This window comes from Andrographis paniculata, unplaced genomic scaffold, assembly GCF_009805555.1.
Source record: "Andrographis paniculata isolate CXL003 unplaced genomic scaffold, ASM980555v1 Contig55END, whole genome shotgun sequence".
NCBI classification, from domain to species: Eukaryota; Viridiplantae; Streptophyta; class Magnoliopsida; order Lamiales; family Acanthaceae; genus Andrographis; species Andrographis paniculata.
Window position 1 is genome coordinate 2,429,734 of NW_026137590.1, and position 15,523 is coordinate 2,445,256.

The following is a 15,523-nucleotide window of genomic DNA, read 5'->3' on the forward strand; positions in this document are numbered from 1 at the left end:
TCATTCGTTCTTTGTGTTTTTTTATCAAATGAAAAAATATATTATACACCCTCAGTCTCCAATTTATAATATATTATACAAATATCATTACATTTATATCATACTATACTAATAAAATTAATTCAATATTTTTACCTTTATTTCTACTTTATTCTAATATAATACTGATATTTTTAAAATTACAAAAAATAAATATATTAAAGTCCCGATAAATTGATTTTTTTTCTATAACGTGAGAACTAATTCCGCCAAACCTACTATCCCAACAAGGCAAATACACACGGAGCGGACCATGGTCACAACTTCACACCCGTACGCCATCCCTTACGTGACTAAAGTTTATTTCATTTTCACATTTCGTCGTCTTGGCGCCCCAACTCTTCTCCCCACCCAAAACCCTAATATATGGAGAAGCTGAAATCTGCGATCCCTGAAGCACTGAAACGGGATATTGAAGGAAGTAGCAAGGAGGACCTCCCATTGACATGCTCTCACCTACTCCATTTCTTCCAAAGCTTCCCCCTTTTTCTTCAGGTTCGCCTATGCTATATAGCATGGAACTTCCTTGGATATTCTTTATTTTTATTTTTATTTTTGAATTTTTTGTTGCTGAATTTTGTAGATGGTCAGCGATTTGACCGACCCCGAACTGGCTCTGTGTGGCAAGAATAAGGAAGCTGCGATGGAAGCTAAGGCCAAAGGCAATGAATGCTTTTTCAAAGGGGATTATTCTAGTGCTTCGAGTTTTTATTCCCAGGTTGATGAAAGAGAAACCGTTAATCCCAAATTCACATTTCTTTCCTCTTCACTTTGTCTGAGTAGCAATGCCTTTGCTTGATGTCACTGTTTATGCTCTTCTTATAAGATTAATTGTACGTGTATGTGTAGATATATATATGTATGTACACTTACAAAATTATCTGATTATGAGCATACAGATATGATGAAGACATAAATGTTTGAAATATCTTTGAAGTTCTGAAATTCATGTGCAGATGAGTTCTTTAAACTTCTGGAACTTGTTTTGCTGTATGAGGTCGTGATTTTATGAAACTTGTTTTGGATTTGAGCATGAATATTTGTTAACCCTTTCTGTTACTTGGATGATGGATTGGTGTTTATCATTCTTTTCTTCTTTTTACATGAATAAAACAGGCGCTGCGTGTTGCTCCAATGGATGTTGAAGACAAGGGAAAAAATTTGGTTGCAACCCTCTACTTTAACCGAGCTTCTTCATGGCATGTGAGTTTTGGTTCACTGTGATTCTGATGTCATTGAGTGGCAATGTTGAAAAGCTTATCTCATACATAGGCGCTCAGATCTTTTTAAAGGCTGGGTTATTGTGTTTTGTCTTCACTGAAAAAAAATTGTTGATTTTGGAATTGTTTTTCCCTGTGCATCTCTGCAATTTTATTGTCTATTCCTGACTTATCTCAGGAAATGGGATTGTTTCTCGAATGTCTGCGTGACTGTAGCCGGGCTCTCACAATTTACCCACCCTATGCTAAGGTAAAATGTTTGTTCCACTGCCTACCTCATGCCAGTGATGTTAATTTTGGATCCTGATAGGATTGGACCTAATTTATGTCGATTTACAATTTTTTGTGAATGCCTCGCAGAAAATATATGAGCTGCGCACTGACTTCCTATCCATTATCTTAGGATCATTTTGATTGAATATGTATAATTTAACCAGAAGGTTTTCCAAGCCGAACAGTGCTTCAATTTTACAAAATAATTAATTAATGAATTCCATTATCTTTTATGCATCATGGTAATGGGTTGGCAGTTCGGTAAGTTATGCCAAACTGAATATAATCTAAGGGAAAGACCTCTTGATGTTCAGCTTTGATACTGTTTCTGCTTCCAGATTTTCCCTGTATTGGTGTTTCTTAGTCAAAATGAGAATATATACCTTAAAGCAGGCATGGTATAGGAGATCCAAAGCAAATTCTTCACTGGGAAACTATGATGATGCTATCAATGATTTGAATGTTGTGCTGAAGATTGAGGAAACCTTGAGTGGGAGAAAAAAGATAGAGAGCGAATTACAAGTGTTGTTAAAGCAGTCCAGGCTGAGAAGAAATGATTCTGGAAAATCAAATGATGACACCTCAGGTTTACTTTGCACAGCATTCATTTAAATTTCTGTTTTATTTACATTAAGTTATTTGAGCTGCGTTCTGAACATGTGTGTTGGCAATTCATGAAGCCACTACAGTGATCTAGTTTGAAATTTCTCAATTGTCGTCAAATTTATATGTTTCTAAATATTCTGAAATTTTCGTCACTTCAATCTGTGGTGAACCATTCTATAATTTTTATGTAAAACCTCTACGTTAAGTTTATATCCTAAGAAAATAATTAGGAGGACCAGAGATCACATGATTTAGGTTTGTTTAGACTAAGCATTTGGACTCGTTTGGCACTGTTTATCAATTGAATTCCTGTCCATATATTTTTACTGTCGCCAAAATATATACAAATCATGACTCGGAATGTTCTTATGAATAATTGGCAACTTCTGCAAAGGACTGTCTATCAGATTGCTACTGCTGCAGATGCATGATTTTCCCACTGTAAAAACTTTCTGACATTCTTCCTACCCAGTAAAATAAATAAATAAATAAAATGGTGTTTGTTTGTTTTGTATTAGATACGAATGCATTGGTAATATAAAAAAGAAATATTTTGTATTGAATTATTATTATTTTAAATGGATAATATATATATATTAAAATGTAAATATTTGTTTATATTGTATACTTTTATAATATTAATTGGGAAGCTGGTCGAAAATTTTTCATTGAGTGAACAAATTCTATACCTCATTATAACTCTATTATTTATTTCTAAATCATTTTTTTTTCTATCACATCAACAATAAATTCAAACCATTTTACCCATCAATCAAATAATCATTACTTTCAAAATTTCCATAATTTCTATATAAACACAGTTCAACTTTCAAAAATTCAGTTTTTCACTTCAAAATAATTTAAATCCAAAATCTTTCAAAAATTTAAAACACTTACTCATAGTTTCTACTATAGTTAGAGTTAGCAGAGTGAACTTCCCATTTACTGGTGGAGGGTTGATCATGGGCTGATAGTAGTTTGTTTCCTCACTTATTTGAAATTTATTATTAACAATCAAATTGTTACTTTGTCTTTCTTCCTCATTGTTTTCTCTGTTTTAACTCATTTTGTTTCCTATGAAACTTTTAATCCATTTACTACTTATCTTTTCCATATTGTTTTAACCCATTGGTTCAGTTATCTTTTACTTTCTCGTAACGTGTGTTCTTTCCTTCCTTGATTCTTATAATGTAGGTCTTATGTGACAGATGAGAGACTTCAAATGGAACTCAAATGTATCTCCACAAGAAATAAAGGGAGAGGATTAACTTCATTCACTGATATTCCTGTGGCTTCTTTAATTCATAGGGAAGATCCTTATGCGGCGGTATGAACAAAAGAACAAATACAAGTTTACCCTGCAAATAACTTAATAAATTTTTTATCTCTGCTCATTGGTTCCTTGCCTTTTCATATGCCAATTATTTATTATGTTGTAAAGTTTTGTCTAGACTCATATTTTGAACTTGTCTTACTTCACTGCATACCTTGGTGAATAATACAATGTTTGTGCTGGAATGATGCAGATGATAAGTAAAAAATTGATTGGACTTGGATGTGCACAAGTTTAGCGTTTTATTTGCCCTTGATGCAGATTATATTAAAGAATTGTCGGGAAACTCATTGTGCTTTCTGCTTCAATGAACTACCGGCAGATACAGTACCCTGCGTGGCATGTTCCAGTCTAGTGTTCTGCTCAGTAAAGTGCCAAGTGCAAGCTGGAGGGCATGATCATCCAAAATACAAGAGAAATTCTGGATTTTTACAAGACTTGCCAAAAGGTCTCGAACAATATGTTGGAAATGTAATTTCACAAGGCACTTTAGTTTCAGACCTTCAATCTGGAGCTGAGCACAAACATGAGTGTCAAGGCATGCACTGGTCTGCAGTTTTACCATCTGATGTGGTTCTGGTAGGCCGCATTGTAGCCAAGCACATACAGAGTAGTGGCAGCAATGATGTGAAAATTCATGGAATTTTGGTAAATTTATAAGTAAATTTTTTTCTTTTATATGTTTGATACTATTCCCTTGATGTCTTCAAACTGATGGCCTTGATGATCTCTAGGATCTTTGCGAGAATTATGGAAAGCTTCCACCTAAATGCAAATTGGAGTTCCACGTGTATTCAATGATTTTGATATGCTGTCTTCAACAATTTTTCAGTGCCAAATTTCCTCTAAACTCAGCCACAGCTGCAGAGGTAATCTCAGTGCATGATGCTTTTGAAAAGCTGCATTACACTGTTTATGTGATTTTAGCTGTTTTAATTTGTATTATTTTATTTAGTGTTAATAAGCATACACTCGAAATTTATTTGCATTATATTTATGTTACATTTGTTTTTTTGAATGAAGATTATCATTCTCCTATCGCAAATTAGGATCAATTCCATGGCAATTGTTAGTATGAGATATGCTGATGGAAAGCAGCAGCTAGATCTTGACGGAACAAGTCCTATGGAACAGGTTTTCAATACTCACAAATCTTCATATGCTTGCAATGAAATATCCATACAACTTCAATGTTGCCAACAATTTTTGATTACTTACTCAATTAGGACCCACATTAAAAAGTGCTAGCAGTATTTATCCTCCAAGAATTATTAGAAAGACAAAATATCATCATCATAGACTCCTTCCATATTTCCTAGGTTTTTGGCTGTTCCATTAAACTTCAGTTGATAATTTGAGTGTTCTAAATCTGCCTAGATGATCATTTTTAGGTGCAAGTGGCTCAAGCTGTCTATCCTGGTGGAAGTTTATTCAACCACTCTTGCGAACCAAATGTTCATGCGTATTTCATTTCACGTAGCCTCTTCATACGAGCAACAGAAAATGTCATTGCAGGATCAGAACTAGAACTGTCTTATGGCCCACAGGTATACGTCTTTGGATGCTTGTAATATCATGTTTGTGATATACATATATAATTCTATTGTAACTTCAAGATGCCCAAGCACACAGTGCAGACAACCTGTTGAAATCTATTGAATTCCTTACATGGAAAAAGGTCACTATGGACCAATACAATAAGAAGTAACTATACGTTTGTACATTAATGCTGTTTATGTTTCGTGCAATATGTATAGCGACATAGATTGTTGCTCTAAGCAAGTATATATTGGTAACAGGTTGGGCAATGGAATTGCAGCCATCGACGCAAGTCTTTAGAAGAACAGTACTTATTTACATGTCAGTGTAGCGGCTGTGCACGAGTAAATTTATCAGATCTGGTGCATTCTGGTTATCGTTGTGTTAGAACAAATTGTTTTGGTGTTGTCCTCGACAGTCACATTGTCAAATATGAGAAAGACAAGCAATTGAAAGGATCAAAGACTATGCAGGTAATATGTTTTTTCCTTTTCTAATTCAAATAGATATCACGCGAACACCGTGATTATTTATCGCAAAACAAAACAGTAATTGATTTCATGCACATAATATACTCTCCTTTGTTCTTCACATGAGTGCATAATGAGCATTTAATAAGGGCTTAAACGGTTGCTGTTATTACTATCATCACATATTTTTTCCGTGCATCTTATTTTTGTGTGCTATTATATCTCAAAAGGGGTACGCACTCAAGGATGGTGACATTGGTAGAGTGGCTCGACGCATCTTTGATCAAACTAATTTTAGCAGCTGCTTTAAGCCCGGCTATTGTTTGAGTTGTGGGACTTTTTGTGATTTACAAGCCTCCCAAAGCACAATCGCTGAAGCTGAGATTTGTATCGGACGGTATTATTGCTCCAATTTGGGACTAAAACTTCTAAACTTGATGAAATCAGAAGTTATTATCTAAGATAATCATAATACTTCGTATAATAATCTCTGTTTCTGATCAGATTGCAGGATGCTATTGCTAATGGTGAAACCTCAACTAATCTCATTGCGGATTCTTTGAAATCTCTTGAAACTCTAAGAAGTCGGTTGCACCCTTTCAACAAAAGAATTGCTGAGGTAGTTTACAAAAAATTGTCAAATTTTCAGCTACAGATATGATTAACATCATCATTATCATTATACATTGTCTTATATTTTGATACATTCCTGATTTTCTCATTTAAACACTACATTTCTATAGCTTTTAAGGGACAATACCCCGCCCTGAACTCATCCTCGACTGACTCAATTGTCACTGTTAGGTGGAAGATAGCATCGCTCAGGCATTTTGTTCGACTGGAGATATGCAAGCTGCAATGGAGCATTGCCAGGCATCCATTGAGGTAACGTAAATACATATCTTAACATTACACAAGCTTCCAAGTGCATATGCGTGTATATATATCTTTTATATGCATTGTCCTAATACATAAATGCCTGCCTGTCTGACCAACAGATCCTAGAAAAACTTTACGGCGAAAACCACATTGTGATTGGGAACGAGTTGATTAAACTAGCATCCATCCACAGGTGCTTGGGGAGGGGAGTTAATGCCGAAAACACAAATAGACTGGTTTCGATATTTTCACGACACTATGGATCTCATGCGGACAAACTTTTCCCTTACTTGGATTACCTCAAGGATGGAGTTGTGTAGGTAAGCCAGCCCATTCCTAAGCTGCTTCTCTCTAGATGTAAGACTGATATATTAGTATTATTTTGCAAATATACGGTCCAATGAACTTATGGTTTAAATCCAAATGAACCTGCTGCAGATGGTGCTCTAATCCACCTTGAATTTTTGTCTTCTAAGTGAAGCCTATTACTCCCTCCATTCCACGGACCATGTCTACGTTGCCGTTTCTATCCGTCCCACATGCCATGTCACTTTTCTTTTTTGGAAAATGATTATACACTTAAATTTCATTTTAAACTTTTAAATTTATTTTTTTTAATTTTAATTAAACTAATTAGTTATTGTAATCTTAATTTATAATTATTTATATTATAGGATAATTATTTTCACTAATACATTAGGGACGGAGGGAGTATTATTTTTAAATATTAATTTTTGCCATTCTAAAAATAGGATTATAAGTGGATAAAATTCGCTCTTTCTATCCTCCGGCGTGCGATGATGTGTTCGCCCCGACGCTGAGCTGTGTTAAACAGGAGGTGACATGTGCGTTCCGTGGCACTATTTCGGCGTGATCCGACGCTGAGCTGTGTTAAACAGGAGGTGACATGTGCGTTCTGTGGCATTATTTCGGCGTGATCGGGTATTTTCAAAATAAATTAATAAATAAATAAAATTTTGACTTTGCTTAAATTGGACTAAATTGTAATATGAACTGAGACTCATTCTTATTTAAAAAATAGATTTTATATATTTGGATATTAAAAAATAGCAAAATATATATTTACTAAGCAGAAGAAAAGAGTATTTTATTATTTTCACCTTTACAAATAAAAGGTATATAGTTTTCATTTCAATAAGAATGATCATATTAAAAATTATACATAACCTCATATTTATATTTATCTACCTTAATACTATCAAATCAAATTAAAAGACCAGGAGAAAAAGATTTTTACCTCATTAATTAGTAATTGTAAATCTTTCAATTGGACAAATAAGATATTCTTTTATTTAAAATATTATATTAAGATTTAAATTTTTATACCAAATACTATAATATGAAAAATTGTTTATGTTACACCTCTAGTTAGTTCATACTAGAATTACTACTGTTATACTGCATCAAATGGTATTATATTAAAAATTATTCATGCACACTTTTTATTAGCTCATACGACAAATACTATAATATTACTGCTACACTGCGTCAAGAGATCATCAATATCATGTTTCGGGTCTTACATTACATTGTTAAAGTTAAAATATAACACCATCTTATTATACACAAGCCGATTTATGAATTTTTATAAAAATACAATCCTAAACAGGTGATTTTTCCCGTTAGCTATTTACATATAATACCTAAGATGCAAGTTCACTCACTCACTCATCTTTCTAAATCTTGAGGCGTCTATATCTCGAATGTGACATGTATACTTGAACCAAAATATATCATGTCATAATTTAGAATGAAGTCTAACGTCATTCACAAAATAAGTGTCATGCCATGATAATAGTAAATAATGCAACAATTTTAGCGAACTTGAAAAACCATGCACATATAGATTAGATATGAGAAAAAAATATCGGTAGTATAATAAAACATATTTTATTTTAAATTGTTTTATACAATGTCAATGTTTCTTTTTTTTCCGATCACCAATGGTTCGACAACGTACATTTCTAATCAAAGTGTCTTTTTTTTATGTGGTCGTCATATTCTTTTTAGTCTTTGTCTCTTTTTTATGGATGAGCTAACCAAAGCGGTGTGTAACATGTCCAGAAGTTGACACGTTTGGCGCTAGGCCACGCCGCGCTGAGTCCCAGACCAACCGTCCCATGTCCGCAATACGCACAGAATATACCATACAGTATGAGAAAATAATGCAGAATACGTATTTACACCAAGACATATGCCGTCAATCAACCGTATAGGATAGGGGCTCGCACACATGGGATGGCCTTAACCCGAGAACCTGAGGCAGAAGTGTCAACCCGTGACAATACTACCCCATTTCAAGTCGCAAACGCCTTCGTGTGATGTACTTAAGTGCACTGACGTTATTTCTTGCACCTTCGGTATGCCTCAGGTGTCAGTCTCTCAACCCTTTTTTGCATACCCTCACGCTTTGTGTTCACCAACAGCCAGCAAGGTCTTCTGTCATAGACAACCCACATGCGACCCATTCCGCCGGGTATCTCCGCACACCATCTGGGATACCCTTTGTTGCGGCTTGTGCGATTTTCGTCTGAAGATCGTCCTTAATGTGGTTTTTCCCTCACGAACAAAGCTCAGTCCTCTTGACCCTTCAGCAATGTCGAGCGTACTCCCCCACCTTGGGAGCACTCCCCTCTTGGAATGTCTAGTTACCTTAGGACATGTTCTTCCTTGACATGCCCGGCAACGTCGAGCGTACTCCCCCACTCAAAGAGCACTCCGCTCTGGAATGTACAGTTCCCTTAGGATATGCTCATCCTTGACGTGCCACCGACATGCTCTCCGAGCAATGCCCCACTTTGTCGCTTCGTTCGCCACCACCGTCAAGGTCTATTTTGATATCATATGTAACGTGTCCGGAAATTGACATGCCCACGCTGAGGCCCAAACCAGCCGTTCCCTGTGCGTAACACGCCCATGATATACCATTGAGAGAATAATTCGGAACACGTACATGCACCAAGACATATGCACCAAAATATATATTGTCAATCAGCCGTACAGGACCAGAAACTCGCACACATGGACGGGCTATAACCGAGAACCTGAAGCATGAGTGTCAATCCGAGTGGCTCCGTCCTATCCCATGTTGGAAGGAACGAATAGTAGGTTTGGTCCACCACCGGCTCCGCCGTGTTTTTTAGGATATAAATTATATACTATATTTTATATGAATTTACATATATATTATATATATGAATTTATATATATTATATTTTTTAATATTAATCGAAAAATATATTAATTTTTTTTTTATTAAAACACACCTAATTTGGTAAAACAATAAATTTCACAAAAAAAATAAAGTAAAATTAATTTAACACAATCAATAAAACTCAACCCCTTAATATTTTTTAATATAAGAGGTTATATTATTTTAAAAAATATAGTATACATATATATATAAAATATTATATTATTTATTAATTAGAAATAACAATTTAATTCAAAATATTGAATTTGTGTATTTAACATTTTGATTTTAATAATTATTTTTAATATAAAGTATAAAAAATTATATTCTTAATATAAAAATAAAATTATATTGAATGTTTAAATTTTGTAAAAAGAGATATATATATATATATATATATATTAACAATAGTGTGTTATAAATGCGTTCGGCAAACAAACAAAGTCATTATTTTTTATATTTTCGACCCAGAAAACACATTTATCCAAAACCGAAATCCAACAAACCCTACCTTGATTTTCACAGTACGATACAACTTATAACATATAGTAAATTAAAACCCTAAAATCCCAAATGCGAGGCCATCGTCGCTTTTGTCTCGTCCATCATCGTGATCTGATGAATTCGTCTTCCCCAACCCACCGTCTTTACCAGTAGTAGTCTGCTTAACCAATCCAAGGTGTGCCAGAACCGGTCTTTAACTAGATAGATTGATAGAGGACGGGATTGCAGATCTCATCGTCAGGAGGGTGGATTCGGGTGAAATAAAATAATTTCAGGCTGCTTCCTCTCTGATATGCGGAATTTGGGGAAGAAGACGTCCCTGTGAGGTCCTTCGGAGAGCAACAAAGAACGAGGGAGGTTTCCCAGAAATAAACAGAATAGGGGAGGTTTTCCTCGTCTTGGATTGGATCGGAATTCATTTTGCAGCTTACAGAAATGGGGGATGTGGCCGATAAATTGGCGTATTTTCAAGCAATTACGGGCCTCGAAGACACGGATTTGTGCACTGAAATTCTCTCCGCTCACAATTGGGACCTCGAATTGGCGATTTCGTCCATCACCTCCACCGACACTCACCGGCCTTCGTCCTCCTCAGTATCCGCATCCGCCAGTACGCGGTCGAATCAGGAGGAAGGTCAAGGCCTTTTGCTGCCCGCTAATGGTAATGATCAACCCCCCGGTCTCGCTTGGAAGTTAGTGACACTTCCTTTCTCCGTCATTTCCGGAAGCCTAGGGTTGATTTCCGGGGCAATTGGACTAGGTATGTGGGCGGCAGGAGGCGTTTTGTCTTATTCCCTTGGCATGATTGGTTTGAACGGCGCGTCTAGGGCTGGGACAGCGTCGCCGGCGGCGTCACAGTCGGCCACGGAGGCGATCGGATTTGTTTCGAGTTTTGAGAGGGAGTATGGGAGATTGAGGCCGAATTTCGCAACCGAGGGTTTCATGGATGCCTTGCAGAGGTCTCGACATGAGTATAAGCTATTGTTTGTTTACTTGCACTCGCCGGAGCACCCTGACACGCCGGAGTTTTGTGCGAGGACATTGTGCAATGAGCTTTTAGTTGCCTTCTTGAACGAGAATTTTGTGTCGTGGGGAGGGAGTGTCAAGTCTAGTGAAGGGTTCAAAATGAGTAATAGTTTGAAAGCTTCCAGGTTTCCATTTTGTGCTGTTGTTATGGCAGCAACGAATCAGAGGATCGCCTTGCTACAACAGGTTGTGCATGTTTGATAATATCTTTTTTATTTCAAATGTTATGTGCCTTTCTTTCTCCTTTTTAGGGTTTAGGGTTTAGGGTTTAGTTGTGTTTTGGGTGTTTAAGTGGCTTGGATTGTCTTGGATTTGAAGTTTCAAGAATGGCAAATAGTTGTTGGATGTTAATGTTTTTGGCTAGGAAATTCTTTTTCTTATTATTATGAATTGTATAATGCTAAATTTATGTTATATTGCTTAGTGGTGCATAAAGGGCTTCGAATAGCAAAATTCCCTTTAATACATGTTGTAGACTTGTAGAGTAAGGATTTGAGTGTGCTTATTTAACTGAAAACTTCTTTGATGATATGTAGTAAGAATACAGGCTGTTGTTTGGAGTGCCTACAACTTTTGAATGTATGCAGTACAGATTTTTGCAGCTTTGTATGATGTTTTTCCATAAGTTGATTTCCATAGATTTTTTAAATTAAGAAAGATTACCTGGTGGGGTGTGATGCTTTGTGTTTCTTTGTGATTAGCGTGTCTTTATTCTTGATGGTGATAGTGAAATCTTTCTGTCTCTGTGCCCTTGTTAGTTAAAATTCATTTTCTTTGTGCATAATCTGTTAGTCTTTTCCAACTTTCCTACTTCACCAAAATATTCAGTGCTTGGTAGAATTGGGCACGAGGAGCTTGTTATATATGTTTTTTTTTTTTACTATAATGTTTTATATAGAGGTAAATCTTTTTCTTGTAACTACATCAGAGTTCCATTCTGATATGAGGATGTACATGTGCATTCTTTCACTGACTTGAAACACTGATGTGTGATAAAAACATACATTGCATTGAGCGAAAAATGTTGAGTGTGCAGATTGCTTTCATTATCTTCAAATAATTCCTATTATCTAAGAGAAGAAAAGATATTGGATATCTTTTGTTTTGCTTCCTTTAAACACATAATGGTTATCAAATTAATTTGTTATTTGTGGTCATATATCTTGTTACTCAACTGACAATTTCCATTCCTCTAGAAATGGTAGATATCAGGATGGGTTTATCGTATCATTATATGTGGAGGTTTGATTAAATTGATGAGTAATGGATTTAAGTCAGGAATATATAGAAAATACTTTTCGAAGAATTAACCATGTCAACATTCAATGATCATTTGGTAAGATGGTATGAGAGGATTTTTATTGAACACTAGAGTATTCTGGATTTTTTTCTGAATATTAATGGAAGCTGGCGAAGACATTTGATAAGGCACAATGTTGAAAAGACAGGGACATATGCCTTAACATTGAGCATTTATGCAGTTTATTATTATTAGGTTAGGATTATTTTTTCCTCATGAAAATGGATGAACAGCTATTGCGATATGAAATAAGGTTTTATCTTTTTGTGTTTTTAGTATTTTGGAAGTGCATTTTCCACATCACTTTGTACGGGTCCTACAGCTTGGCATTGGTGTTCTACTATTTTCTTGAAACATCGTTTTATGTGTAAAATAAAATGTCCTTCAACCTTTTCCTATTTGAAGTTGGCAGCTGATATGTTTTGAGTTCTATTATATGTATATATTTAATTCATTTGATTTATATGCAATTCTAAGGATTTCTGATTATTGATTTTTACATTTCATCATAACATCAGATGAGGAATGAAGGTGTATTTAAATTTTTAGTGTTCTAATTTTCTAGAAAGACCAACAGGATTCACATATTAAAGCTAACGCACACTTACTTCCGTGTTTATGAAATGATGTCTTCTTGTCCAGAATAATAGCATAAAGATTTTTTATTTGTTTTTCTGCTTGAACTTTAAAACATTAATGTGAGGTGGTTTTATTACGTCTTTTTCTGCAGTAAATATTTGATGAAAGCTAGAAATGATTGATGACATAGGTTCCTAATTTTTCCCCGACTGTTATAGGTTTCAGGGTTTGAAATAGAATTGGAATTTGTATTGGAGTCTTACGAATGGGAATTTAAAGATTTTTGCTAAAAAGCACAATGCTTTGCATATATTAATTCAGTTTTCATCTGTGTTCTTACAAATTCTGGATGATTATGTCAAAAGAGATTCTATGTTTTTCTGGGCATTACAAATGTATGTTTAAATTGGAAAGTAAATCGCAGCTTCTATTCTACTGTGTGGTTTGGCCATATCCAAAACACATTGACATATAAGTTGAATTGTAAAATGTCCCTTAGTTTGTTTCAAGTTCTTCCTAGATCTTTCTCTGCCTTTTAGATGAATCAAGGCATGGTATTGTTGCATCTAGTGGTTTCATGATTTGTAAATGAACGGAAAGGTTCAATTGGTAAGGGATCTATGATTAATTTGATCTACCATTTCAACTTTAATCATATGTTTGTCACTAACATTGTTTAAGATTACTAGGAATCTGTTCATCACGTTGGTGTTCCTTTTGAGTGTCATTCTAAGTGTGCTCGACCATATGCTTATATATGTACCGCATTGTACACTTGCAGGTTGAGGGCCCAAAATCTCCGCAAGAAATGATGACAGCACTGCAGAGAGTGCTCGAAGAAAGTGCTCCAGTTCTCGTTTCAGCAAGGGCTGAAGCTGAAGAAAGAAGAAACAATATACGGCTGCGAGAGGAACAGGATGCTGCTTATCGAGCAGCACTAGAGGCTGATCAAGTATGCCCTTTTGTGATGTTCTTTCAATAATTATTAATAAACTTTTCTCTATTCAGGTAATTTTACGTAGTAAGAGTTTCTATTTATCCTTTTACAACTGTTCAGGCTCGGGAGCGCCAGAGGAGAGAAGAACAGGAACGGCTGGAGCGTGAAGCTGCCGAAGCTGAGAGGAAAAGGAAAGAGGAAGAGGAGGCCCAGGAAAGAGCCGCACGAGAAGCAGCTGAGAGAGAAGCTGCTTTAGCTAAGATGCGTGAGGAGAAAGCTCGATCCCTTGGCCCCGAACCTGAGAAAGGGCCTGATGTTACTCAAGTAAGTAACAAAATCTGCTTTATTTTCATTATCTATACTGAAATATTACGATATCTAATCACCTACTGCTTTTTAGATACTGAAAAATGTTTTCACAGAAGTGAAATTTCTTTCATATGAATAAAGAATTTTAGTCTCTATGGGGCGGAAATTCGGGTTGGGTTCAAGCAGTTTGGAGTGCAATTAATCTTCATTTGTTTTCTCTTTCCCTTTGAGAGTGCATAAACAGTGGCCGAGTTTTTATCCCTATTATATATAGAGATGGATGCTATAGACAACTTTGTTGAGCTACTTATTGACTTCTATCATTTGTCTTGTAAATTTGAATGTTGAAGGTATTGGTTCGATTTCCATCTGGAGAGCGGAAAGAGAGGAGATTCCATTGCAGTGCAAGAATACAATCTCTGTATGACTACGTCGATTGTTTAGGATGCTTAGAAGTTAATGGATACAGGCTGGTCTCCAACTTTCCCCGTACTGTTTACAGCGAAGACAAGTTCTCTCTGTCCCTGAAGGAAGCCGGATTACATCCACAGGCAAGCCTTTTTGTCGAGTTGACCTAATCTTATCATAATCATAATCATTATCATAATCATAATCATAATAATTATGTGTACGTGATCGACTTGACTTGTTGGTAGGTGGATTGTTTTATCTATTGCATCAATACAGCAAGCATGGCATGCTATATATATATATATATATATTTGCCTTTGTTTGTTTGGAACAAATATTCAGTGATTTCTTCTTCTGTATTGGGAGTTGTTTAGAAAGCAAGTCAGATTGAACAAGTAACTCCATGATATCTCATTGATGATTCTATTCTGCATTTTGCACTTAGATTGCATATGTTTTGTGTGAGGAGTAGAAAACAAAAAAGATTGAAATTTTTTAGAAAGGAACAGAGCCTTGAGAGGGCCTCCTTCTTAGTTATTACATTACAAGTTTGTGTATTCTATTTAATGAATGAATATGTTCATATGAGTGAAACTATTATGTCTGAGAAAGAATAGGAGATTAATGAAATGAAATCTTCATCAAATCAATGATCCCAATTTGTACAACTCATTAAAATAACAATAACATGGGACACTTAAAATAATTTATGATCGGTTGATTTTCATATCAGATTCTTTGGCTGTTCTAAGATTCTTCCCATGTCCAATTTTTCTCTCTATATTGAAGTCAGTTGTTGAAAGTCGGAAAGATGAGTTTCTCTCATAATTAGGAATGCCCATTTTCAATAGATGTGAACATGATAAAGAGGTCAACACTTCTCC

At 35.4% G+C, this 15,523-nt stretch overlaps 2 protein-coding genes across 4 annotated transcripts; both read left to right on the plus strand.

Annotated features, from left to right (window-relative positions):
- The first annotated feature begins 321 nt into the window (after positions 1–321).
- On the plus strand, positions 322–7,245 carry LOC127256513 (uncharacterized). 3 transcript variants are annotated; one of them, XM_051282563.1, is made up of 16 exons: positions 322–534; positions 623–757; positions 1,156–1,242; positions 1,438–1,509; positions 1,926–2,118; positions 3,347–3,465; positions 3,733–4,119; positions 4,206–4,340; positions 4,495–4,605; positions 4,863–5,018; positions 5,271–5,483; positions 5,711–5,877; positions 5,985–6,099; positions 6,285–6,365; positions 6,479–6,679; positions 7,112–7,245. In XM_051282563.1, exons 1-15 carry the CDS (start codon positions 406–408, stop codon positions 6,677–6,679), a joined length of 2,301 nt encoding a protein of 766 aa, XP_051138520.1. In that variant the 5' UTR covers positions 322–405; the 3' UTR covers positions 7,112–7,245. The 3 variants fall into 3 exon arrangements, with proteins under 3 accessions (XP_051138520.1, XP_051138519.1, XP_051138521.1); XM_051282562.1 differs by lacking the exon at positions 7,112–7,245 and adding an exon at positions 6,798–7,053; XM_051282564.1 differs by lacking the exons at positions 4,495–4,605; positions 7,112–7,245 and adding an exon at positions 6,798–7,054.
- Positions 7,246–10,049: 2,804 nt separating this feature from the next.
- LOC127256304 (plant UBX domain-containing protein 10) lies at positions 10,050–15,020 on the plus strand. The gene is made up of 4 exons (XM_051282257.1): positions 10,050–11,289; positions 13,764–13,934; positions 14,040–14,243; positions 14,579–15,020. The coding sequence occupies exons 1-4, from the start codon at positions 10,513–10,515 to the stop codon at positions 14,804–14,806; spliced, it is 1,380 nt and encodes a 459-aa protein (XP_051138214.1). The 5' UTR covers positions 10,050–10,512; the 3' UTR covers positions 14,807–15,020.
- Positions 15,021–15,523: the final 503 nt, after the last annotated feature.

What these genes read in the sequence shown, in the direction of transcription:
- LOC127256304 (XM_051282257.1), top strand. Translation starts at nt 10,513, where the DNA reads ATGGGGGATGTGGCCGATAAATTGGCGTATTTTCAAGCAATTACGGGC. An exon ending in CAGCACTAGAGGCTGATCAA is followed by an intron (nt 13,935 to 14,039) that starts GTATGCCCTTTT and finishes ACAACTGTTCAG; the next exon opens with GCTCGGGAGCGCCAGAGGAG. An exon ending in AAGGGCCTGATGTTACTCAA is followed by an intron (nt 14,244 to 14,578) that starts GTAAGTAACAAA and finishes TGAATGTTGAAG; the next exon opens with GTATTGGTTCGATTTCCATC.
- LOC127256513 (XM_051282563.1), top strand. Translation starts at nt 406, where the DNA reads ATGGAGAAGCTGAAATCTGCGATCCCTGAAGCACTGAAACGGGATATT. An exon ending in GCTTCCCCCTTTTTCTTCAG is followed by an intron (nt 535 to 622) that starts GTTCGCCTATGC and finishes TGAATTTTGTAG; the next exon opens with ATGGTCAGCGATTTGACCGA. An exon ending in TGAAAATTCATGGAATTTTG is followed by an intron (nt 4,120 to 4,205) that starts GTAAATTTATAA and finishes GATGATCTCTAG; the next exon opens with GATCTTTGCGAGAATTATGG.